At 37.5% G+C, this 26580-nt stretch overlaps 1 protein-coding gene and 1 long non-coding RNA gene across 3 annotated transcripts; one reads left to right on the forward strand and one right to left on the reverse strand.

Moving 5' to 3' along the window:
- Nucleotides 1-3657: 3657 nt before the first annotated feature.
- On the reverse strand, nucleotides 3658-22368 carry LOC132636577 (uncharacterized). Of its 2 annotated transcripts, none has more exons than XR_009581317.1 (3): nucleotides 17405-22368; nucleotides 15455-15526; nucleotides 3658-4586 (listed from the first exon to the last, which is right to left on the reverse strand). It is a non-coding gene; the product is annotated as an uncharacterized LOC132636577 (long non-coding RNA). The 2 variants fall into 2 exon arrangements; XR_009581316.1 differs by having other exon boundaries at nucleotides 17120-22368.
- Nucleotides 22369-22452: 84 nt separating this feature from the next.
- Nucleotides 22453-23934, forward strand: LOC132636575 (uncharacterized). The gene is made up of 2 exons (XM_060353502.1): nucleotides 22453-22872; nucleotides 23293-23934. The coding sequence occupies exon 2, from the start codon at nucleotides 23302-23304 to the stop codon at nucleotides 23932-23934; it is 633 nt and encodes a 210-aa protein (XP_060209485.1). The 5' UTR covers nucleotides 22453-22872; nucleotides 23293-23301.
- The last annotated feature ends 2646 nt before the right edge of the window (nucleotides 23935-26580 follow it).

Here is a 26580-nt window from a genome sequence, read left to right on the forward strand (position 1 = left end):
ATCTTTTGTTATCTTCTTTTGTGGAAGCGCAAATATTTCACCTTTCCCATGCCATAACAAGTTTCGACATTTTGGTGGAACCTTTATATTGGTCCTTGATCTTAGATTATATGAATATTTCTGAATTACTCATGGGTAGCTTTTGTTAAAGATACAATCTTTTTGTTAAATCTGTCCAAAAGGCATATCTGTGTAATGATGTTTTTTCTCACCCTTCTATAGCATTATTAACCTAAAAGACATGATCTAAGATACAAGTGTAATTATACAATTTCAACTAGAGTTTCTTCTTTTCTCCAAGCAAAACGTCAGAAGAAGCTCTTTTATGGGGTTTCTTCAACAACCCAACTAGAGTTTCTTCTTTTCTCCAAGCAAAACATCGGAAGAAGCTCTTTTATGGGTTTTTTCAACAACCCATGTTAAACTTCTCAATTTTCTTTATTTTTTTTCCTTAATTTCTTCTTCAGTAAAACGGGTGAAAATATGAATGACATTTTTAGAAAGGTTATAATTACTCAAAAGTGACTACTTACCAGAAGGTAGAAGAAAAAAAAAACAAGAAAAAGAATGGAGAAGACGAGTGAAGGGGAGGTATCACTTATCAGAAAGGTTTTTTCTTTTTCCTTTTTCTATTTCATTTTGTTTGATAATCACGCGCTGCATTTGAGCAAAGATGATAACTAAGGTGTTAAATAGGCACATTATTTATGGCGTTGAACTATTCAATAGGAACTAGTTAAAGTTGAGGTGTATGAAAAATCTAATCAAGTTTAAGGGATTATTTATGTATTTGGCCTTAATGATTCATATTAGAATGGATCATGACTTCTGTCAAGCCCTCCATTTATCTATGATTTTAAGGGGAAAAGGAGATTGTAATTGAAGAATAATTATTTGTCCACAACAAACTCTTTAGAAGAAGCACGAACTAGTTATGCCCCATTAGACTACCACAAGTTTCTTCCTTCTCATATTCGTGAAGCTACATTCATTTCTGGCATACGGTGCATTATTTATCTTCCTTGTATTCACAGCCTACTTCCGTTGTGGGCTACATTAGCTATCAAGCAGATGCAAAAGTTACAAAAGAAGTTGAGCAACTCTTATATAACTACACAAAACACATACATTATCTAAACATTATAATTTGAGTTGGTTTCGTGTGTTTATATATAGTTGTAAAAGATACACATTATATATGCATAGTATATGTAATATTTATATATAGCTAAACATATATACATTATCTATACATTACTGATATAGTGAGTTACATCAGCTGCAAACTAGATGCGTGGGCCATATAGCTACACAGTACATATACACTGATGATACAACGGGCTACATCGATTGCAAACTAGCTGTGTGAGCTGTATATATGAGTTATTTCCCCTTTAAGAGACCCGCCTTGGCTTTTTCCTTGTGTTCCAAGCGAAGAAATTGCACGCTTTTCCCTTCAAATGGACTGGTCTTTAATTTTTGTTATTAGCAATCGAACTTATGCCTAGGGGAGCATAAGTTGTTTACGAGCGTGGGACATAATTTGTGGGATATTATGATGCGAAAATATAAAACTGTGCCCCGCAAAAAAGTTTGTTTCTTACGAAGGACAAAAATTAAAGAAATACACAAAATAGGGGCATAGGTGCCAATGTTCCAAGCTGATTGAATGGCTCGAACACTTGAAACCTACCTAGTTTGCCTTGAGGATAAAAATTCTTTTTTTTTGCGCGGAGTGCCCTTCTTTTGGGCTGGTCTTTATATTTTGCCCCTCATTTATGCCTTCTTTAATTTTTACCCCTGCCGCCTGTTTAATGAAAGTTTTTTGACGAAATTACCCTTTCCCCATTAAAACCCTTTCTATTTCGTCATTTGTCCTTTTCTTTTCTTTTTTTGCTTCTTCGTTCCTCCTCTGTTTTGTGTCTGACTTATCTGTTCTAAAATTTAGGTACGAATTTGGATCTTTTGCTCGTTTCAATATTTATTTTTATGTTAAATTATTGTTTGTTGAATTGATATCTTTGTCTTCGTCGTTTTTTATATTTAATTGATCATTTTTTATTTAAAATTATAGTGTTTTGTTAAAGTGTCTGTATGATTTTTTGAACTTTAGTTTCGTTCCCCATGTATATATTTTGGTTTTTTGAATGTCATATTATGAATGTCGTAATATGTTTTAGTTGATTTTGATATGCGTTTTGATTTTCTCTTTGTTGAATCTTTGAAGTTTACTTACTGACTTTTCTAGTTCTTAACACTTGCGTAAATTTTTGTTTTGCTCATGAAAATGAAAGTTTGCCTCTAACAGCGTACTTTGTTCTTTTGTAAAGTGAACTTCTGCCTCCTCCGGCAGGCTTGCTTAATTCTTAACACTTGTGTACTTTTTTATTTTACTTATGAATATGAAAGTTGCCTCTAACAACATACTTTGTTCTTTTGTAAAGTGAACTTTTGCCTCCTCCGGCATACTTTTCTAGTTCTTAACACTTGTGTAAATTTTTGTTTTGCTCATGAAAATGAAAGTTTGCCTCTAATAGCATACTTTGTTCTTTTGTAAAGTGAACTTCTGCCTCCTCCGGCAGACTTGTCTAATTCTTAACACTTGTGTACTTTTTTATTTTGCTTATGAAAATGAAAGTTGCCTCTAACAGCATACTTTGTTCTTTTGTAAAATGAACTTCTGCCTCCTCCGTCATACTTTTCTAGTTCTTAACACTTGTATACTTGATGTTTTGCTCATGAAAATGAAAGTTTGCCTCTAACAGCATATTTGAACTTCTGCCTCCTCCGGCAGACTTGTCTAATTCTTAACACTTGTGTACTTTTTTGTTTTGTTCATGAAAACGAAAGTTGCCTCTAACAGCATACTTTGTTCTTTTGTAAAGTGAACTTCTGCCTCCTCCGGCATACTTTTCTTGTTCTTAAAACTTGTATACTTAATGTTTTGCTTATGAAAATGAAAGTTTGCCTCTAACAGCATACTTTGTTCTTTGTGAAGTGAACTTCTGCCTCCTCCGGTAGACTTGTCTAATTCTTAACACTTGTGTACTTTTTTATTTTGCTTATGAAAATGAAAGTTGTCTCTAACAGCATACTTTGTTCTTTTGTAAAGTAAACTTCTGCCTCCTCCGGCATACTTTTCTAGTTCTTAACACTTGTATACTTGATGTTTTGCTTATGAAAATGAAAGTTTGACTCGAACGGCATACTTTGTTCTTTTGCAAGGCGAACTTCTACCTCCTCCGGCATACTTGTTCAGAACTTTGCCTGATTATTTTTTGTCAACTGAAGTTACTGTAATTTCAAGTCTAAGTCATTGAGCATTGTATACTAATCAAATGGAACGTATAAACTAATCAAAATCAGAACAAAGCAATAAATTTGATCAATTCTATGTTGTTGAGTAAAATTATGATTCGCAATGTTGAATCTCAACTGAATATCAGTTGTTTAGTTCATAGAAGATGATTTGTTGTTATTTTCAAATATTAACAAATCTAAACTTAATAAAGCATCAAATTGAGTTGAATTACGTTCAATTGAAACGCTATATATTATGTATTTACCTTTTCCGACGTTGTAGCAGCAAAATCAATGGAGATTTCTCCGGTGAAATGTTGGAACGATTGAAAGGTTTGTTGTTGGAATGATGGATAGGTTTAATTGAATGTTTGGGATTCATTACAGACTTTCAGGTTTTTATATGTTATGGGTAGGGGTAGTAACGTCTTTTTTTTATTATCTTTTAGCTCAGAAGGGCAAATATTAAAGACCACGCATTACAGGGGCAAAAATTAAAGACCAGCGCATTTCAAGGGCATTCGCGCCAATTGCCCATAAAAATTAAAAGACTGTTTTCATAGGAACCAGCTAACCAAAGCCTTCTTAAGAGTGTTTGACACTATTACCCATTGAACTCCAAAATGTTTAAGAACGTACTCAACATATCCCTGGCTACCACACAGTGCATCAACAAAAGTTTTGCATTCTCTGTCTCTGCTTTACATAGAAAGCATCCATTGCAAAGTTCAAATCCTCTCTTCATCAAGTTGTCTTGTGTTAAGCAAGCTTCATATCCTTTTCCATGGGCAGGAGTATATAATATTTCCGGTGTTAAAACATATGTCAACTTTAACACTAAAAATTACCCCTGTAATTCCCATTCCATCTGATTCAGTCCATTCTGTTTCTGCGAACTTTCCTGTTCCAGTTTGTCTAATAGCCTTCTCAAGCAGTTGAGTTCCTGAATAACATAAGTTAGTCAGTAAACACCAAATTTTTGATACATCATAATGTATCACTATTAAAGATGGATAAGCACTAAGCTAGTGCACCAGAAAATAATTACAAGTTGTGCAATTCCAAGAACACGTCTAACATGGCATGTATACGCTGTATAAAAACTAGCAAACAAAAAGTAAGCTCAAGACAAAGAATGTTTCTCTTGTCGCCTTCAAAAGCTCCATTGTTCAAATGTTTCTCTTGTCGCCTTCAAAAGCTCCATTGTTCTTTTCTGTCCAAACTGTCCACCGGATAGCTTGGGGTGTAGTATTCCAGAATTTGAGGAACTTTTCGTGAGACCATCTCTGTTGCAGCAAGTGAAAAAAATTTCAGTGGAGTGTGGCATTGTCCAAAACAAGCCTAGAGTACACACCATGTATCCTGCATAAGTTTCTTCAACGCAAAGCCTCCAAAACCAGCATTAAAAAAGCTTGAACACAATCCTCACATAAACTAATAGAGAAGTCCACATGGAGATTCATGCACTAGCTCATACAGAAAACACCAATTCAAAAGTTTCTTAAATTACGAACCAATAGCTTATATGGAAACCCCATCTCTATTACCATACACTCCAATGAATAGCTTCATCTAACTAAATAGTAAATACCACTCCTCTGTTCCATTTTATGCACCTATTACCATTTGAGGAGTCAAAAAAGTTCTTCTTTGCCCCCGATATTTAGAACATTTTAAATTAATAATTATTGTAACTTATAATATTGATGTTGGGCATATTTTATGTCATTTTCCTGACGCTTTTACCGCTTTTTATGCTTAAATTGTGAATTAAAAATGCCAAACTTAACAATTATGGTGATTTTATGATAACGAGTGTTACTTGCAGGGGCGGATCTACTTGGGGGCCAGGTGTTCACCCGAACACCCTCGGCAAAAAATTACAGTGTATATATAGAGTAAATTTTTTGTGTTTATGTGCATATATTAACTTTTGAACACCCTCGGCAAAAAATCACAATGTATATTTAGCTTTTTTTTTTTTTTCCGAACACCCTGAATGAAAATCCTGGATTCGCCACTGGTTACTTGTTGATTCAGGGAAATTTTGGAGCAAAACCGAGAAGGAAAATTCGTCAACAAAAAAAGAGGGAAGAAGCAGTCACACGCCCTAGGCAGGTGTCGCGTCAACCATGGCACCAACTGCTGACACCTGAAAGGAAACGCACGCCCAGAGGGCGCCTAGCGCTGTGATGGTGCCAATTGCCTAAAGACGGAAATCATGGACACGATAGGCACGCGAAGCGCCATTCAAGGTGCTGAAACCTGAAGACATGTCGAGTTTGAAGAGGGTATTTTTGTCCTTTTTTGGAGAGGATTGCGCTGTTTCTCAGACAAGGAACGTACGAGGAGCGAACGCTATCAAATTCGGTGACGAGTTCTACATTTTTCATCCATTCTTTTGTTAGTTTATGAATTCTTACTTTCTTGGTGAGATGAACGCTATGCGTAGCTAATTTCATTAGTTTTGGGGTTGTAGAAAACCATGATTATTTCTATCTTGATATGAATTACAGTCAAACCTCTATTTAACATCATTGGGTCCGAAATTTTTTGGCTGTTATAGAGAATGACGGTTATACACCTATAACAGCATTGACATTTAAATAATATTTCGCTGTTATAGGTAAAAAAGATGCATAAAATGTAATTTTTTATTTTTAATGGCTAAATTTTAAGCTTAATCATACTTTGTATAATGAAGGAAAATCTTTGTCGTAAATAGTGTATGTTTTCATTTAATATTCTTTGTCATAAATAGTGTATTAAAGAATCAAATATTTGGTCAAAATCTCTACAGTTATTATTGGTAATCATAAATATTCTACTTTTATAAAGATGGTTAATTATTATATTACCAAAATAAGAAGATAGCTATTATATGGGGGTTAAGTTTACAAAGAGCGTACTGTTATAAAGTTGGTTGTTGCTGTTATAGGTAAAATGCTGTTACAGAGAACTTAAATATAACATGGTTCCGAAAAAACTTAGTTATTATAGAGAGGTGCTATTATATACGAGTGCTGTTATAGAGAGGTCTTGACTGTATTAAGTTTGATTGTTTCTCTAATTCTGCGCACAATTGCTTGATTGTTTGGCAAATAGTTATGTTTTATCGACTATCTAAGATATGCTTGAGAAAGATGTTCTTAGATTATAGAAGAATTAAAGAGGAATTGATCTAAGCCCTAGAGTTAGGGCACCGATTTGTGGCTAGGATAAAGATATACCTAGTTACCTCATCCAATTACATGTCGTAAATGTAGTGTATCTTAATAGATTAACTCCATAGGAATATAGCAATCTATTCTCAATAGGCGAGTAGTAATCCGGGAGAATACTACTGCTGATTCTAATCTGGCTAATTAGCAATCGTAGGTAATTCATATTAATGAATGAATAATTTGAAAACTCAATAGGATTGGTGAACCGACCACAACCCTCTAACATTCATCTCTACTGATTTTTGAATTCGTAACAATAAGTTTTCTTGCTATACTTGCAGTTTGTCATTCTTAATTATTGCAAAATTATAGTAGTAACAAAATCATAATTTGGTGAACTTGATTAGATAATAAGTTCTAGATTATTTAGTGAATCACAAGTCTGTGGGCTCGACACTCGACATAATCACTTTATTACTTGGCGACCATGTGTACTTGTGTGTGCGTTTGGGAGCAACAAGTTTTTGGCGCCGTTGCGGGGGACTTTGAAATTAACGGTTTTATTAGATTAAACTATTATTATTTATTGAGTCAAGTATTCGCGTTTGTTCTTTGTGGCTGTTAAACTCAAGTACTGATGTCTAATGTGAAGGGTTGCTAGCCACAACAATCTTGCAGATTTTGACCCGGATCCTGAGCAAACATTTCACAAGCAAAGTAGAGAACTGAGAAAAATTCAAAACCAACAGGCACTCATTCAATTGCATGTAGAGATGGCCGAAAAGAACCAAGTACAGTACAAGAAGTGGCAATGCCACTCGTGGGCAAGGTCACTTCAAATATTGTTACGCCCACAGTCAATGGGCGCTTTGACCTGAAACAGAGCATGATCCAGCTACTTCATACTAACGGGCAGTTCTTGGGTTTGTCACACGAGGATCCTCAACAACATATCCAGAAGTTCCTAGAGATCAGTGATACTTATATCACTACTGGGGTCAGGTCTGACTACGTCAGGCTCACACTGCCCTTTCTCCTTGCTTGGAGAGGCAAGGAAATGGTTGAAGGCTGAACCATCGATCACCACTTGGGAGGGTTTAGCATGGAAATTCTTGGCTAGATTCTTTCCATCAAGGAAAACTGTGTCTCAGGAGCAAAATTAATTCAGGCAGAAAGAAGGAGTCTCCTTACTCCAATTGGGAGCGATTCAAATTGCTACTAAGAGATTGCCCACACCATAATCAGTCCAATGAAGTGCTAGCACATACGTTCATAAAGGGATTGCATTCTCAGAGTATAATTGTGCCAGACGCAGCAGTCGGTGGACAGATTCTAGAGAAGAACTATGATGAAATGTTTGCCCTATTGAACAAATTTTTGAAGAGAAATCCAGATTAGCAGGGTGATGTGGGCCGAAGTACAGTTCAAAAATCTAACTGGAGTTCTCAAGCTTGAAGCAGTATCTCCACTGTCTGCATAGAAGGCGGCCATAGCGAATCAAATCAACAAGCTTTTGATGGCTCAGCCCCAACCACAGGTACAACCAGTGCAACAGGCTCAAGCATTTTGTGAGGTTTGTGTAGAGGACCACGCTAGCGATATTTGCCCAGCAAATCCGGAGTCCATATATTTTGTGGGCAATGCTCACCAATGCCAAAAGATCAGAATCAGTATGGCAACACTTATAATTCCAAATGGAAAAATCAGCCAATTTTCTCATGGGGTGGTAACCAGCGGAACCAGAATCAGCTCAGACAATACGGGCAATAGCAAAATCATCAATCGGCTCAGAATAATCAGCCAGCACACGGTACGCAAACAGCTAACCCCTTGGGCAATATTGAAGAGATGTTGAAGAAATAATGGTGGACACGGTACGCAAACAGCTAACCCCTTGGGCAATATTGAAGAGATGTTGAAGAAATAATGGTGGATAACCAAAATCGTGATACAGCCATCCGCAATCTAGAAAGACAGATGGGTCAGCTAGCTAGTGCACAGAATACCAGACCAAACTGAGACTTCCAAGTGATACTGAATCGAGCCCAACACTCAGATCAATGCTGCGACACTGAGAAATCATAGAAAATTAGAAGAAGCTCCACCCAAAAAAACAAAGCAAGTGGGCCAAAGAGAAGCAGCCAGAGATAGAGGCACGTGCGAAAGATGTGAATTGGAGAGGCCTGTAGGGGATCGGTGACGAAGCAACCACAACCTGTGTTCACCAAGCCACCTCCTCCATTCCCCCAAAGATAGCAGAATCAGGAGGATGCTACCTATAAGAAGTTTCTCGATATACTAAAGCATGTGCACATTAATATTCCATTAGTGGCCATGTTACAAGGGATACTGAAATATGCTAAGTACATCAAGGACATTGTGGCAAAAGAGCAGCATCACAGAGTTCGCAACGGTTGCACTTACTGAGTGCACACCCAAGGTCCAGAATAAGCTGCCCACAAAATTGAAATACCGTGGGAGCTTTACAATTAAAATCGCCATTGAGAAGCATAAAACCTGCGAGCATTGTGTGATCTTGGGGCAAGCATACATATGCTGTCATCATCTGTTTTCAGGAAGTTAGGCCTGGGGATCCCTCGATCAACTACTATCATTTTACAACTGGCAGATAGATCTTTGGCAAGACTGGAAGGGATAATTGAAGATGTAATGGTACAGGTGGGTTCTTTCATCTTTCCAGCAGATGTATTGAGGAGAGCGGAAAAGATGGGATGTAGACCCATAGGCACTCCTATGGATCCAAATGCTAAAGTCCTGCCAGTACAGGGGGGCCACTCAGTGATCCTGGACTAAGTTGTGGGGACTCTTCATTTTTGATGCCGAACTTGTCTAGACACGACACTGGGACGGGTGCGGGATATGTTTCAGATTTGGTCAACTTTTCGGATACTGGAGTTCATGGATAAATTTTTGTGTGTTTTTTGGGGGGAGGGGGGGGGGGGGGGGGGGGTTTGAATTGAGATTTTGATTTCTCAAAATGAAAGATAAAGCAGATTTAAGACATAGAAAATGGCATACCTTTAATATTCTTTCAGAAAATGCTTTCAATATAAACAATATGTTTCTCCTTTAAGCATAATTCTACAAAAATATAGTTGTTACTACAACAAGAGAGAGACCACAACTCTTAGACTAGAAAGCTTCCTTGCCGAATCCCCACACCCGTATCCATACCTGGATCCTCATCCCCGAATTTTAAAATTTAGATTTTGCAGAATCGACACTCGGATCCGCACCCGTATCGGATATCCGCACCCGAGTCCGAGCAACTTAGATCCTGGAAGATATTTAAAATCAACTCCAGTCAAATAACTACTCTTCGAGGATCGAGGCCATGAGCAGATTGTTGGACATATAGATGTTGATTGGACAGGAACACTTTTTGATAAACATTCTACATCTAGATCTTGTGTTTTAGCAGGAGGTAATTTAGTGTCTTGGAAGAGTAAGAAACAGAATGTGGTTGCTCGATCTAGTGCATAAGCAGAACATCAAGCAATGGTTGTAGCAAATTGTGAGCTAGTTTGGAAACAGTTGCTCAAAGAATTAAAATTTGGAGAAATCAATCAGATGGAACTTATGTGGATAATCAAACGGCCCTTCATATTGCATCAAATCCAGTATTTCATGAGAGCACTAAGCATATTGAGATTGACTGTCACTTTTATCCAAGAAAAGATACTCATAGGAGATGTTGTTACAAAATTTGTGAAGTCAAGTGATCAGCTTGCAGATATTTTCACCAAGTCTCTCACTGGTGCTCGTATTAGTTATATCTGTAACAAACTCGGTACATATGACTTGTATGCACCAGCTTGTGGGGGAGTATTAGAATAGGAACAGGATAGTCTGGTCTCCTACATGGAAAGGAATTATAATGTAGTGTCTATAAGTAGGGCTCGGTGTAATAATGTAGTTTATGTATCAATAATGTTTTTTTCCTGTATTGTGAGTGCAAGTAGCACATATTGAGGGTAAAATATGAGGTCGCCTGAGGTGGTTTGGTCACTTCCTGTGTCGACCTCCGGATGCATTGGTCTTAACCATGATGAGTGTGTAAAAACAAAACGAGCTAGACATAAAATCGCATGAAAGTTACCTCGAAAACTATAAATTCTTGGAATCCATGCAAACCTAGTGAAGGATAGGACACATGGAAGAAAAAGATTTATATAGGGAAACCAATTAGTTAGAATATGTTTTAGTCATATTAGTATGTTTACTTTGGGTCTTATTCTTTGTCAGAGTTATTTTTAACCCTATTTGAGATTCATATGGCAGTAGAAAGTATGTTGAAAGCCAAGTAGACACCTCTAGTTACAGGGGATTAAGTTCCCGATCCCTAGGCTTCACGGAGCTTATTCGGACACCCCAACTTGATTAAACAATGTCGTAAATGCTTGTGACTGTGCATGTCCCTCAATCACGTCAATGTTTTAACCACGTTAGACAAATATTCCACCACATTATTTTTCTTCATAAAACTATTTTTTTAAAATCCTAATCTAGCCCACACTCCTTCACCATCTCATGCCTTTCTCCTTCTCAAACACAGCCATACACCATTTTCCTATCATCTCCACCGCCACCACCAAAAGAGCATCTTCCCGACTTTGTTGTATGGGGAGTGCTGGCCAATCAAGAACTCTCACGTTCAGAAGATGAAAGTTGCGGAAATGAGAATGCTGCGATGGATGTGAGGGCACATTAGGAGAGATAAGATTTAGAATGAGGATATCTGGGACAAGATGGGAGTAGCCTCGATGGAGGACAAGATGCGGGAGGCGAGACTGAGATGGTTTGGGCATATGAGGAGGAGAGACACCGATGCCCCAGTGTGGAGGAGTGAGAGGTTGGCTATGGACAGTTTTAGGAGAGGTAAAGGGAGGTTGAAGAAGTATTGGGAGAGGTGATTAGAAAGGACATGACGCAGTTCCAGTTGACCGAAGACATGACCTTAGATAGGAGGTTATGGAGGACTCATATTAGGAAGGTTAGTATGTAGTCCCGCTTATCCTTTTGTACTAGTAGTCGCAAATTTGCTCTTTAGTTTCTTGTCCTCTGATTTGTGCTACTATATGTTGTTTTTTGTACTTCGATTATCTTATTTACCTGTGGTAGCTACTGCTTCTTTTTTCAGATTGCTTTATCATGGCTTTTTTGCTTTCGTTATTTTTATTTTCATACTGCTTTGAATTGCTTGTCATTATCTGACCTTTTTTGTCATGTTTTCTTGAGCCAAGGGTCTTTCGGAAACAACCTCCCTACCTTGGAGGGTAGGGGTAAGGTCTGCGTACACTTTACCCTTCCCAGACCCCACATTGTGGGATTTCACTGGTAATGTTGTTGTTCATAAATATACGCCATTCACTAGTTGGAACTTCACAAGTCTGGTTATTGAAATTTTGAGGGTCGTGAATTGGCAACAGAACTGTCAAGCCAAACCAAAGGGTTTCCACAAAATAAACGCAACAATTGTTGTAACACCGAAGTCAAAGTATGGTCTTAATAATGAGATGAGAGCAGTGAACCATGGACAAACAAAGCAAACACTTGAAACATGCATTCGGGCACCAAAATTAAGGCTTGGCGATGAGTATTTTCAGCCGGTTGAATCCAAAATGATATGATGATTTTTCTGATTTTGAGAGTGGCTCTAGGGAGTAGGAAATAGAGAAGAGTGGAAAAGAGTGGTCGGAGATGAGAAAGAGGTCAACAGGGAGAGTTTTCGGTGAAACTTCCGCCAGTGGTATTCGCTTTGCTTCTACCTTTGACGATTTGAGAGCCTTAGGACTCCTTTAAGAAAGGCTAAACAAAAGGAAGAAAGGAGATGAAAGGTCACTGGAAAATATTTTCCCAACAAAAACTTCTTTTCTCAATGATGGTGGCTTTTCCCGGTGAGGTCAAAGTTCAGCCCTCAGGTGGAAGAGGAGAAGAGGGGCGACGAAGGGATGGAGGTGGAGAAGAGGAGGTGGTGCAGTGGGGATTGGGGAAATTTGGGAAGGGCTAAGTCTTTAATCTTCTTTTTAAAATGAAAAATACCAACCCATGCTCCCCATATGTGTATACCACGCATTTTGACCATCTGAATCATGTCAACAGCATGTAGCTCGGTCAACAGGCGTTTAAACACTTGTTTTAAATCAAGTTGAAGTGTTTGGATGATACCCGTGAAATTGGGAAGTAGGCAACACAATCACGTGCAATTGCAAGTGTCTATTTGGCTATTTGACCAAGAAAATATAGAGAACTTCCCATACTTCTTATTTTTGTTTTGTGTAATGTTGGCCTGAGACAATTTAAATGGAGAGACGTGGTTAATGAGGTTTCATATAGCTGATCCCGACTTGTTTGGGATTGCGGAATAATTTTTCTTAGTGTATAATTTTACCTTGACTAAACTCTGAAATGAACAAGATCCAAACACAGTTTAATACCAGAAAAATTATCTCTTTGGTTTTAACTTTTAAATGCGGGGTGGGTTGAAGCAGGAGGGCCGACAACTTTACCTAAATTACAATAACGTAAATTTATTCCTCAATTACAAGGTAAGCAAGCAAAAGTTTTTTCCAACTTAAAAATACAGTTCAAATTAACTTCGTTTCTTTTTTGTGAAATCACATCATCCTACTATCAAGAGCTAAATATAATTTAATGTATTTCATCCCTAAAATATCGTATTGACGCAAGCATCACTATATCAGCTTACTTACCAATTTATAAAAAATGCTAGTTACCATAAGTGAGTCAACTACCATAATAATGATAATCAGCAAGTAATTAATTGGACTCTTTTTTCTTTCAGAAACTCAATAAAAGTTTGAAACCGCAGTAATTACCCTGCTACAATGCAAAAAACCTAGCTCAAATAAAGTTTTTGATAGTTAAGTTCAAATAAATTTTCGAGTTCTTTGTTTTCTAAACGTGAGGAGAGATCTTGAGCAAGTTATTAAACAGTTCGCCTTTCTAGATTAGAATGCATTTGTTGTTTTTGGTACAAACCCGTGTTTTCTCTATTTACCCTGTATAAATAGTGCTTCCTCTTGGCTTCTTACCATCACAACTTGCTTTTGAAGCTCTCTTCATTATTGATACTTCAAAGACCTGCCCACACCCAGCAAGCAGTCTCTCTTTCAAGGACTCTCCCTCCCCCACCCAACCTTTCTTCTTAAACAATAGTAAGTGAAAGTAAAAACTTTCATACCCTAAGGAAAATGGCGGACTATCTCCCTGAAGAGATGATGGTCCAGATCTTCTCAAGGCTCCCACCCAAATCTCTCATTCGATTTAGTTTTTTATCAAAATCGCGGAACTTACTAATTTCAAGCCCTGAATTCATATGGCTGCATACACAAAAGTCGGTTCTCCTAAAATCCTCAACATGCGGAATCATGAGGTATTTTTGCGTAACTTTCAAGAAGGAAAAATTTCTACTCAGTGATGCATCCACAGATGTTGACAGTGTAATAACGTTATGATCCCCTTTTAAAGGCAGAGTACCAAATTATTGCTATTGTAGGATCATTGGTATATGCAACAGTGTTTTATGTTTGTCAGATGATTTATTTGAATATGAAAATCATTTGGTACTTTGGAACCCAAGGATAAACAGATGCCTCACCCTCCCAATGACTCCTCATTGTTGTGACAACTCAAGGACTTATATGTTTGTCTTTGGGTTTGGCTTTGCCATTAACACAAGAGACTACAAGGTTGTGAGGATGGCCTATGCTCATGGTGATGGTCAGTATTTGCTGCCACCTAAGGTTGAGGTATATGCACTTAGTTCAGGAATTTGGAAGAAATTTAATGGTTTTATTCCAGACATTGGTGTTGTAGAGTACTTCTGGACACAAGTTGTGGTATTTGGGAAAGTCCACTGGACCGCGTACAAGAGAAATGGGGAGAGAAAGGTGCATAAGCTGATAATGGTGTTTGATCTCAATGAGGAGAATTATCATTACCAGAAATTTTGGTTAATGAACCACCTTTGAATCTGAATGCTGCAGAGTGTAGGGAATCACTTGCTGTGTATCAGTATGATACGCGTCTTTGGAGCAGCAGTTGTTCCATTTGGGTAATGAAACGGTATGGAGACACGAAGACATGGAGCAAGGAATATATTGTTGCACTTGGCCACAGGGATTTGGGGCATGGTACTGGGCTTTACTGATGATAGTGACATATTGTTGACAGACATAACAGGGAGGCTAGCTTTGTATAATCCTGAGACGCAAACAAAGGAGGGCCGATGTACTGCTGGCACTAAGTACTCTTTTATATTGATTATTACGAGGAAAGCCTTGTTTTGCTAGATAAAGGGGAGTTACTGCCTCCACTTGATTTATCATCAGAGAAGTCGACGGATGACGATGACAAAGAAGAAAACAATGTTGAGAAAATGACTCCTCGAAGGTGAGAATTTGAGATGCATTATGATATGCACCAGCATGTCACAGCTTTTCTTGGAGCCAGAAATAATAACGAACAAATGCTTTGAAGTTCAGGCATACTTCTAGGGGAGATGGAATATCTGCTTTCTGTCAGTTCTTCCCAATTTTCTTTGTCATAGCTAGGTGTTGTTTGGTCTATTTCAGGTGTTATGATTATAATTACGACTTTAATAAATTTGAGTGCTCCTCCATTTGTGGTTCTATGTTTGACTAGATCAACTAAATCAAGATGAATGTTCAGAATCTTTTTCATTTTTTCATATGATAACCTAAATCTACCAACCCTTGACCCCTCTCCCTAGGAGTCAATGGTGGTCCTCTCTACTTTGATACTTGATTACACAAGTGGTACAGGTGTCACCATAAACCAAAACCAAAACCAAAAATAAAAGCAATTCCCAAAGCCAAAAAATATAATTTTTTATGCTATGACCAAATGATATAACCAACAACAAAAAAATTCATACGAGAACAAAAAACTACGGAGTTGTCTTATGTTGGTGAAATAATGCACACCTCGTGATCAGATTCTTGGAGCTGGTTTTTTAGCTTGAGCCTGATATTGATAACAATATGCCTGCTATAAAGCTAAAGGAGAAGCTTTAGTCAAATAGCTAATGAAGAAATCTCTTCAAGTAGAAGATGAAGGAAAAGAATTTCACAAATGCAGTGTTCGTGTCTAAATAAAAACGTCATATATTTCGTAGTAGCCAAGTGTTAGATGCTAGTAGAAGTAACTGAAACCTAAGGTAACAAATTTCACACCTTCATCACCCCATTAATCAAATTTCGATGAAAACAAATAGATGTTAGTAAAAGTACACATTCAAGAAAGAAACAATAACGGGTCATTTTGTAACTGGCATACTTTACAATGGCCTTTAGGTAAAAAAAAAAAAAAAAAGTTCTTGAAAGCAAAAGCTTAAGGTTTCACTTCTTTTGCCAGCAAAATTAACAATAATAAAAGCGCCTACTAATAAGTTTACCAAAAACTTCAAATCATTCATTTTTTGAACTTGGATTTACCCCCATTTTTCTATTTTGGGATCAAAAAGCAGAAGCAAAGGGCGTACCGATGATTCAGCGATATAAGTTGGGAAAGCCAGAATTTCTGGGAAGAGCAACCATGATTACCTTCACTATTCTCACAAATTTTCACAACAAATACAAAACGAGAAAATGACAAAAATGGTCTATTATCTTTGGTAGTAGGTTTAAAATAGTACCTAAGTATCAACTGAGTAGTTTTTTTGATTAACTGAGTAGTTTTAGTCCTTGAAATTTGCTAAAAGTGAGCACATTTCGTCTCCGTCAAATATTTGCCAAACTATAATTCTTAAACCGGGACTATGAAACTGCAAAATATTTAATGGGAACAGACTTTTGGAAGTACAAGTTTTGTAGTTTATGTTTCTTTTGGTATATTTCAAGAGTCTTGTGCAACTTTCTAAGGGGTAATTTCTATTATTTTTTTGAGAATGCGGTGTAATTTCTATTATTTTTGGTCTACTTTTTGTGTCTGGTGTAGTTTTTTATCTTGCGGTTTCTGGAATTTTGACAGAAGTTTCTGGTGTTTATGGTTAAATTTTACACAGTTCCGGTAAAATTTATCAATCAGAGTTTAGTAAATATTTGATGCAGACCAAAACTGCTCAATTTTAGTAAACTTAAAGAACCAAAAGTGCTCAGTTGATACTTAAGGGATTATTTTGAACCTATTATCAAAGATATGGGAACATTTTTGTCATTGTCTCATTACAAAACAGTCAGTCAGTAGAAGAAGGTGATGAAAATGAAACACATCAGAAAAGGAGGACAAAGAAGATGAATGTATTAGAAAAACGGAGAAGATATAAAATTCCTTTCAACTATTCAAAACAAAATAAAAATGCCCTCTATTTGTGTTTTGGTTCAAAAACATCCCTACTATTAGAAATAGGATAAAATGCTCTTATTGGTAGCGAACTGGACCAATTAAAACTATAAACCTTCAGGTCTCATGTATTCACTTTTATAACTTATTTCTTTATTGAGATGGACTCCCCCTTAAAAACCTGAATTTAAATCTCAAAGAGAAAAAAAAAATGGTAATTTCTTACCACCTATACAACAACAACAACATACCAAGTGAAATCTCACAATGTTGGGGTTTGGGAAGGGTAAATTGTACGCAGACCTTACCCCTAACTCGGAAGGTAAGGAGGCTGTTTCCGAAAGACCCTTGGCTCAAGAGAAAGCATGGCAAAAAAAGGTTAGATAAGGACAAGCAATTCAAAATAGTATGGAAATGAAATAACGAAAGCGAAAAATCATGATACAACAATCTGGAAAAAAAAAAAACAGTAGTTACCATAGATAAATAAAATAATCGATGTACAAGGAACAACAGATAGTAGCATAAAACAAATGACAAGAAACTATAGGGCAAAACTACGACTACTAGTACAAAAGCGCAAGCGGGACTACCTATCTAAGGTCATGTACTTGATAAGCTGGAACTGCGCCATGTCCTGTCTAATCACCTCTCCCCAATACTTCTTCGGCCTACCTCTGCTTCTCCTGAAACCGTCCATAGCCAACCTCTCACACCTCCGCACTGGGGCATGAGTGTCTCTCCTCTTCACATGTCCAAACCATCTCAGCCTCACTTCACACATCTTATCCTCCAACGAGGCCACTCTCACTTTGTCTCAGACATCTTCATTCCTAATTGTATCCCTCCTAGTGTGCCCACACATCCATCGCAGCATTCTCATTTCCGCAACTTTCATCTTCTAAACGTGAGAGTTCTTGACTCGTCAACACTCCGCCCCATATAATAAAGTCAGCCTAACCATCACTTTATAGAACTTGCCTTTAAGTTTTGGTGGCACCTTCTTATCACACAGCACTCCGGAAGCGAGCCTCCATTTCATCCAGCCTGCACCAATACGGTGAGGGACATCATCATCAATATCCCCATTTCCTTGTATAATAAACCCGAGATACTTGAAACTTCTTTTCTTTTGAATGGCCTGGGTACCAAGCCTCACTTCCACGTCATCCTCATGCGGTATGTCACTGAACTTGCACTCTAAGTACTCTGTCTTGGTCCTACTCAACTTGAGCCCTTTAGACTCCAAAGTTTGTCTCCAACCCTCCAGCTTAGCATTAACTCCGCTGCAAGTCTCGTCAATCAAGACTATGTCATCCGCGAATAACATACACCATTACACCTCATCTTGAATTTGCCGTGTCAATCCATCTGTCACCAAGGCAAACAAAAATGGGCTAAGAGCTGACCCCTGGTGCAACCCATCACAGCTGGGAAGTGCTCTGAGTCCCCTCTGATTGTCCTTACCCTGGTCTTGGCTCTATCATACATGTCTTTGATCGCCCTAATGTACGCCAGAGGTACCCCTCTAGCCTCCAAGCATCTCCATAGAACCTCCCTTGGCACTTTATTGTATGCCTTTTCTAGATCGATGAATACCATGTGTAAGTTCTTCTTCCTCTCCCTATACTGCTCCACCAGTCTCCTCACAAGATGAATAGCCTCTGTAGTTGAGCATCCTGGCATGAATTCGAACTGGTTCTCTGAAATATCATGCCTCCTCTCACCTCATCTCCACCACCCTTTCTAGTTGTTGCAAGTTTGAATGTCACCCTCTTTGTAGTTATTGGAGGATAGAGTTATTCGATATATGTACTGGTGGAAAATAGCAGACACTCATAAATGGTTGAGTTGCACACAAATCGACTAATAGAGTTGTGAATTAAGTCATATGTCAAATAACTTCTGTGAATTTGTAAATTGAGGTGGTAGGCACTTCAGCGATTTCCCGATCATGGCTAACATGACATCAATATCCTGTACAAACACTAGTTTGCAACATCAAGCTAGCAGCCAAAAAAAAAAAAAAAAACAAGAACCTTAAACTTAAGGCAGAGAATGTTTCTCTTATTTCCTTTAAAAATTCAATCTATTGTTCCTTTTTGTCCAAACTGTCCACCAGATTTTGAGTGACAGTAGACTCAACATAGTTGCTCAACAAGAATGATTTCTTCCCATCAGGCATACTGATATACTTAATTTATCTGCTCGATCATAAAAATCAGGATTCCCGATATACTACTCCAACAGACATTACCTATTTCTCCTGATCCCAATAGCACTTGAAATATCATGCTTAATCCATAAAAATTCTCAGTTGCAGACTATTTTTCCAAAGCGGTTCATCACTCAAACAGTAGAACATTGAGATTACCACAATCATGACCCCTTTATCAAAAAAGAGCAGCCCAATTCTCATATAAATTAACAGACAAGTCCAAAAGATGATTCATGCGCTAGCTCATACAGAGAGCACCAATTCACTAGAAGTATCTTAAATTACGAACCAATAGCTTATTCGAAAGCTCCATCTCTATTACTATAACACACAATCCAATGAATAGCCTCATCTAAATACCACTCTCTCTGATCCATTTTATGCGACACTATTACCATTTGACAAGTCAAAGAAGTTCTTCTTTGCCAAGATTTCTTTAAATATTTTAAATTAATAAATAATACTTGTAATTTAAAGTACTTTTTTTTTATGAAGTTTTCAAATATGTAAAAAAGAACTCAAAAAAAATAAAGAATATGTCTGAATTCACATCAAATATTCAGTAATGTGACCCTGTACAACGAATCCTGCCACATAAGATGGAACAGAGGGAGTATTATGCAATGTTAAACCAGTAATATCATGGATATCTCTAAGCTCACTGTTTCTGAGATCCAGTACTGAAACTAAAGAACTCAACATCACACGGCATTACAGAATTCCAGTATTACCGCAAGCAAAGACAGTAGAAAGCGGTAAGTGCTTAAAGTGCAAAGCACAGTTGAACAAACAATTTTTTAAGAAGTCCATAACAATTTACTAATTAAAGCATGCTTAATGAAGAAAGACACAGATATTGAGGAATAATTTTTATTATTGTATAATTTTAACTTGACTAGACACTGAATATGAACAAGATCCAAACATAGTTTAATAACAGAAAATATCTCTCTTTGGTTTTAACTTTTTTTATGTGGGGTTGGGGGGTTGAAGCAGGAGGGCCAACAACTTTACCACACTAAATTACAACAACGTAAGTTTACTCCTCAATTACAAAGGTAAGCAAGCAAAAGTTTTTTCAACTTTAAAAAACTGTTCAAATTATAACTTCATTTCTTTTTCGTGAAATCACATCATCATAATATCAAGAGCTAAATATAATTTAATGTATTTCCTCCCTAAAAGTCCAAATTAGCTATGTAATATCTTATTGACGCCGGCATCACTATATCAGCTTACTTACCAATTTATGAAAATCCCCAGTTACCATAAGTGAGTCAACTAACAGAAATATGATAATCGGCAAGTAATTAATTGAAACTCAATACAAGTTTGAAACCACAATTATTACCCTGCTACAATGCACAAAACCTAGCTCAAATAAATTTTCGGTTTCTTTGTTTCCTAAATGTGAGGAGAGATCTAAAGCAAGTTATTTATTAGAAAATAAAATTACTTAAGAGGAAATGTATGAAAGATTTGCTTTGTGTATTTCACTGTATATCTCATGCTCTGTACATTCCTATATTTATAGCTATCTAAAGGAATCAAAAATGTAACAAACTATACAGTTGTGCTAATTCTATTGGATTCTTATCCTAACTAACTATTAGGAAATTAAAATACAGAAAATGTATTTACAATAGAAGCTTCTAGTAGTATATAAACGTATACATTATACACTGTGCAGCTGTCTAATGAAATGTGAAACCATGATAATCGGCTTCTGATGGAGGAAATGGAACTTGGGCTTGTGGTTATTCTTTGTGTCCAGGCCCAATGATCCAATAAACACGTTGAGGTCCATTTCCTATTCTGAATAAAACACTTCTAGAACAACCTAGGTCATATCGAACGGCAACCTTGTTTTCTCCAAAAAAATCACAATTTGAGCTTGAGAGAAAATCAGTCCACTGGAGAAAGTGTGTGAGGATCGTCTTCTTTATTTTTCCGGCAAACGTTATTAAACATTTTACCTTTCTAGATTAGAATGCATGTGTTGTTTCTGTTACAATCTCTTGTCTTTTCTCTATCTACCCTGTATAAATAGTGCTTCCTCTTGCCTTCTTACCATCACAACTTGCCTTTGAAGCTCTGTTCATAATTCAAAAACCTGCTCACACCCACCAAGCAGTCTCTCTTTCAAGAACTCCCTCTCCCTCTCCCTCTCCCAACCCAACCTTTCTTATTTAAACAACAGAAACAAAATCTTCAGTTTCATACCCAAAGAAAAATGTCAGACTATCTCTCAGAAGAATTGATGGCCGAAATCTTTTCAAGGCTCCCACCCAAATCTCTCCTCCAAATTAGGTGCTTATTAAAATGTTGGAACTCACTAATTTCAAGCCCTGAATTCATATGGCTACATACACAACGGTCGGTTCTCCTAAAACCCTCTAAAGGTGAAATCGTGAGGTATTTCTGCTCAACTTAAAAAGAAGGAATTAATTAAACTCAGTGATGCATCAGCGGACGCTAACACTGTCATACCATTAGGATCCCCTTTTAATGGCAGAGTGCCAGATTATTTTATTGTAGGATTGTTGGTATATGCAACGGTGTTCTCTGTTGGTCAAATCATTTATTTGAATGAAAATCGTTTGGTACTTTGGAACCCTAGGATAAATAGATGCCTCACCCTCCCAATGAATCCACTTTGCTTCGACAACTCAAGGACTTATATGTTTGCTTTTGGGTTTGGCTTTGCAATTAAACCACGAGATTACAAGGTTATGAGGATGGGCTATGCTCAGGGTGATGGTCAGTACTTGCTGCCACCTAAGGTTGAGGTATATGCACTTAGTTCAGGAATTTGGAAGGAACTTGATGGTTTTATTCCAGATATTGGTGTTGTAGAGTAGTTTTGGAAACAAGTTGTGGATTGTGGGTAAGTCCACTGGACCGCACACAAGAGAAATGGGGAGAGAAGGGTGGATAACTTGATTATGGTGTTTGATCTCAATGAGGAGATTTTTCAAGGATGCTAGAGACAATTTTGAATACCGTGGACCGCTTGGAGGAGCTGAATTAAAGCAGTTGACTTGGGGGGAGGAGTATGATCTGAAAACAAGAACATGGACTGAAATTCCAAACATGTCTCCTGTTCAAGCTAATGCAGATAGGAATGATACGCATGCTACATCTGCTGCACCTCCCTTGGTTGCTGTTGTAAATAATGAATTGTATGCTGCCGATTGTGCTGACATGGAGGTTAGGAAGTATGACAAGCGAACTAAAGCACGGGTTACCATAGGACAAATGCCTCAAAGAGCAGCTTCTATGAACTGTTGGGGTTTGGCTTTTCGAGCATGTGGGGATAGGCTGATTGTAATTGGAGGGAACAGGACTTGAGGTGGAGAATATATTGAAGTGAATTCATGGGTTCCATGAAGAGCAGCTTCTATGAAGTGACGTTCCCGTGAATTCACTTCAATATATTCTCCACCTCTAGTCCTGTTCATCCAATTACAATCAGCCTATCACCACATGCTCGAAAAGCCAAACCCCAACAGTTCATAGAAGCTGCTCTTTCAGGAAATTGTCCTATGGTAACCCGTGCTTTAGTTCGCTTGTCATACTTCCTAACCTCCATGTCAGCACAATCGGCAGCATACAATTCATTATTTACAACAGCAACCAAGGGAGGTGCAGCAGATGTAGCATGCGTATCATTCCTATCTGCATTAGCTCGCACAGGAGACATGTTTGGGATTTTAGTTTTCTTGTTTTCAGATCATACTCCTCCCCGCAAGTCAACCGTCTCAAACCTAGGATGCAATAGACATTTTTGCACGCCCTGGACCGATTGAGCTAACCTTTGGCATATGTTAAAAGTATTCAAAAGTAAGTATATGTACATAAACACAGAAAATCTATCCTATATATACAATGTAAGTTTTGCCGAGGGAGTTCGGCTGAACACCCTCCCCACCCTCTAAATTCGCCCCTGCTTGACAAGCAGCTAGTTTCCCAACCTACGTTATTCATGATAACAAAAGTTAGTCATAACACACCAAAAATTATATACTCCCTTTGTATGTGTGACACACTTTCCTTTTAAGTCTATTCCAAGGAAAATGCCGCCTTTCCATATTTAGAAACAATTTAATTTTAAATTCTCATTTTATCTTAATGAGATGAAATTGTAGACACAAATGTCTGAGACTTGTTTTACTTCCTTTCTTAAACTTTGTGCCCAGGCAAACAGTGCCACATAAGATTCATGTTTATTATAAGTACTGGCCTGACACTGTGCCAAAACAGGCTTCTTGGATGATGCAGAAAATCTTCATGGCTCAGAAATACTTAGTTGAAGCTGTCTCTAACATGTCTCAGTTTCAAAGCTCAGAGAAGATCACAATTAAGGAGATTTATCTCAAATTAAGAGGTGCGTTCCCTAAAGTTCACAGAAGGAAGATTATATGCAATAATATAGGAGCACCAAAATGGATTTTCATCTTGTTTCTGGCTATCCATTGTAGGCTGTACACCAAGGACAGGTTGTTGAAATGGGGAGTGACTGATAACAGTATTTGCCCTTTGTGTGAAGTTGAAGATGAATCAATTGACCATCTGTTTTTCAAGTATGAACTGTCGAATGGAGTGTGGTGCAAATTATTGAGATGGCAAGGGACGAATAGACCAGTTATGAGGTGGGCTGATGCAGTGGTATGGATGGTGGCGAATGTTAATGGGAAAGCTGCAGCTGCAAAAATGTTCAGGGCTGTTTTAGCTGCTGCGGTATATATACTATGGCAGGAAAGAAACCAAAGAGTGTTTCAAGGCAAAAAAAGAACGGAAAGAGTACTTACCAGATTGATTATCCAGGAGACTATTTGTCAAGCAAGCAAATCTGCACCTCTAGCGGGGAGGCTTGGGGAATTAAATTTTTATCCTCAATGCTAGTGACCGTTTTGTAGTTTCAGTTGATTACTGCTTCCTGGGACAGATGTGTCTATAGAACGCAGCTGCTTTGTAAATATTCACTTTTGGTAAGACAAATATTCAGTTACGAAAAAGGAAAGAAAAAAAAAACCGGTGCCACATAAATGGACAGAGTGAATAAATGATAAGGTATTTCATCCGAAAAATAATTACAAGTTCTGCAAATTCCCGATCATTGCTAACATGACATCTATATCCTGTACAAAAACTAGTTTGCACCATAAAGCTAGCGGGAAAAAAAAACCCTTTAACTTAAGGCAAAGAATGTTTCTCTTATTTCTTTTAAAGATTCAATCTATTGTTCCTTTTTGTCCAAACTGTCCACCAGATTTTGAGTGACAGTAGACTCAACATAGTTGCTCAAGCAGAATTATTCTTCCCATCAGGGATATTGATATACTTAATTTATCTGCTCGATCATAAGAATCCAGATTCCGAATATAATACTCCAACAGACATTACCTATTTCTCCTAATCCCAATAGCATTTGAAATATCACGCTTCAAATCCAGAAAAATTCTCAGTGGCAGACCATTTTTTCAAAGTGGTTCATCACCCAAACAGTAGAACATTGAGATTACCACAATCATGACCCCTGTATCAAAACAGAGCAGCCCAATTCTCATATAAATTAACAGACAAGTCCAAACGGAGATTCATGCGCTAGCTCAAACAGAAAGCACCAATTCACTAGAAGTCTTTTAAGTTACGAACCAATAGCTTATTCAAAAGCTCCATCTCGGTTACTATAATCTAATGAATAGCCTCATCTAAATACCACTCCCTCTGATCCGTTTTATGCGACACTATTACCATTTGACGAGTCAAAGAAGTTCTTCTTTGCCATGATTTCCTTAAATATTTTAAATTAATAAATAAGTTTTCAAATATGTAAAAAAGAACTCAAAAAACTTTAAGAATATGTCTGAATTCACATCAAATATTCAGTACTGTGACCTTGAACTACGAATCCCGCCACATAAGATGGAACAGAGGGAGTATTATATAATGTTAAACTAGTACATCATGGATATCTCTAAGCTCACTGTTTCACAGAACTGGTACTGAAACTATAGAACTCAACTTCATGCGGCATTACAGAAGTCCAGTATTACCACAAGCAAAGACAATAGAAAGCGATAAGTGCTTAAAGTGCAAAGCACAGTTTAACAAACAATTTTTTAAGAAGTCCATAACAATTTACTAGTTGAAGCATGCTTAATGAAGAAAGACACAGATCAAGAAAAATAAAAATAAATTACCCCATGTGTTGTGAAAAAAGACAACTAAAAATGAAACAATAATTTTTTGGACCAAAGAATTCAAAACTACAAGTGAATAGGATATATGAAGTAAACATCATGTCATTTAAGTCCAAACATCATTTTAAACTTGGGCTACATGCAAGCCTTTGAGTTGTTATTGACTAATTTTCTTCCACTTAACTTCTAATTCCTAAGTTAATCACTACTATTTTTATCCATAAAGTTCATTCAACTCAGGGTATCGCAAAGTTCATCCAGCTTTCACGCCTCCCAGGAGCAATTTTCTCAACGTCATTTTCTTCATCTTCGTCGTCATCCATCGTCTCCTCATAAGATACATCAAGCCGTAGACAATAACTCTCCTTTATCTAGCAAAACAAGGCTTTCCTTGTAAGTATCCAATAAAAAGAATACCTAGTGCCAAGAACACCAAGGCGCTCCTTTTTTTGCGTCTCAGGATTACATGTAGTTAGTGTCCCTGTTGTGTCTATCAACAATATTGAACTATCGTTACGAAAGCCCAGAACCATGCTGAAGCGCCGATTGCTGAGTGCAACATTATATTCCTTGCTCCACGAGTGAGTGTCTCTGTACCGTTTCGTTACCCAAATGGAACAACAGCTGCTCCAATCACATCTATCATACTGATACACAGCAAGTGATTCCCTACACTCTGCAGTATTCAGATTCGTAGGTGGTTCATTAACCAAAATTTCTGGTAATGATAATTCTTGAAAAATCACCTCATTGAGATCAAACACCATTATCAAGTTCTCCACCTTTCTTCTCTTGAATGCACTCCAGTGGCTTCCTCACAAACAACAGCTTGTGTCTATAAGTACTCTATAACACCAAAGTCTGGAAGAAACCTTCAAACTCCTTCCAAATTCCCGAACCAAGTCCATATACCTCAATCTTAGGTGGCACCAAATACCCACCGTCACCATGAGCATAAGCCATCCTCACAACCTTGTAATCTCTCGTTTTAATTGCATATCCAAACCAAAAGACAAACATATAAGTCTCTAAGTTGTTAGAGCAAAGAGGGGGCTTTTGAAGAGTGAGGCGTGTGTTTATCCTAGGGTTCTAAAGTACCAAAAGATTTTCATCTCCAAATAAATCGTCTGATAACCGCAGCACAGCGTTGCATATACTCACAATCCTACAATAATATCACACTCTGCCATTTAAAGGAGATCCTAATGTTATTGCAGTATCTGCATCTGCTGAAGCATCACTGAGTAGAGTTAAATATTTTTCCTTCCTTTGAGTTGTTGAGAAACCTAACGCTTGCACCTGTAGAGGGTTTTAGGAGAAATGGTTGTTGTGTATGCAATATGAA

The sequence above is a fragment of the Lycium barbarum genome, chromosome 4 (genome assembly GCF_019175385.1).
Source record: "Lycium barbarum isolate Lr01 chromosome 4, ASM1917538v2, whole genome shotgun sequence".
NCBI lineage: Eukaryota > Viridiplantae > Streptophyta > Magnoliopsida > Solanales > Solanaceae > Lycium > Lycium barbarum.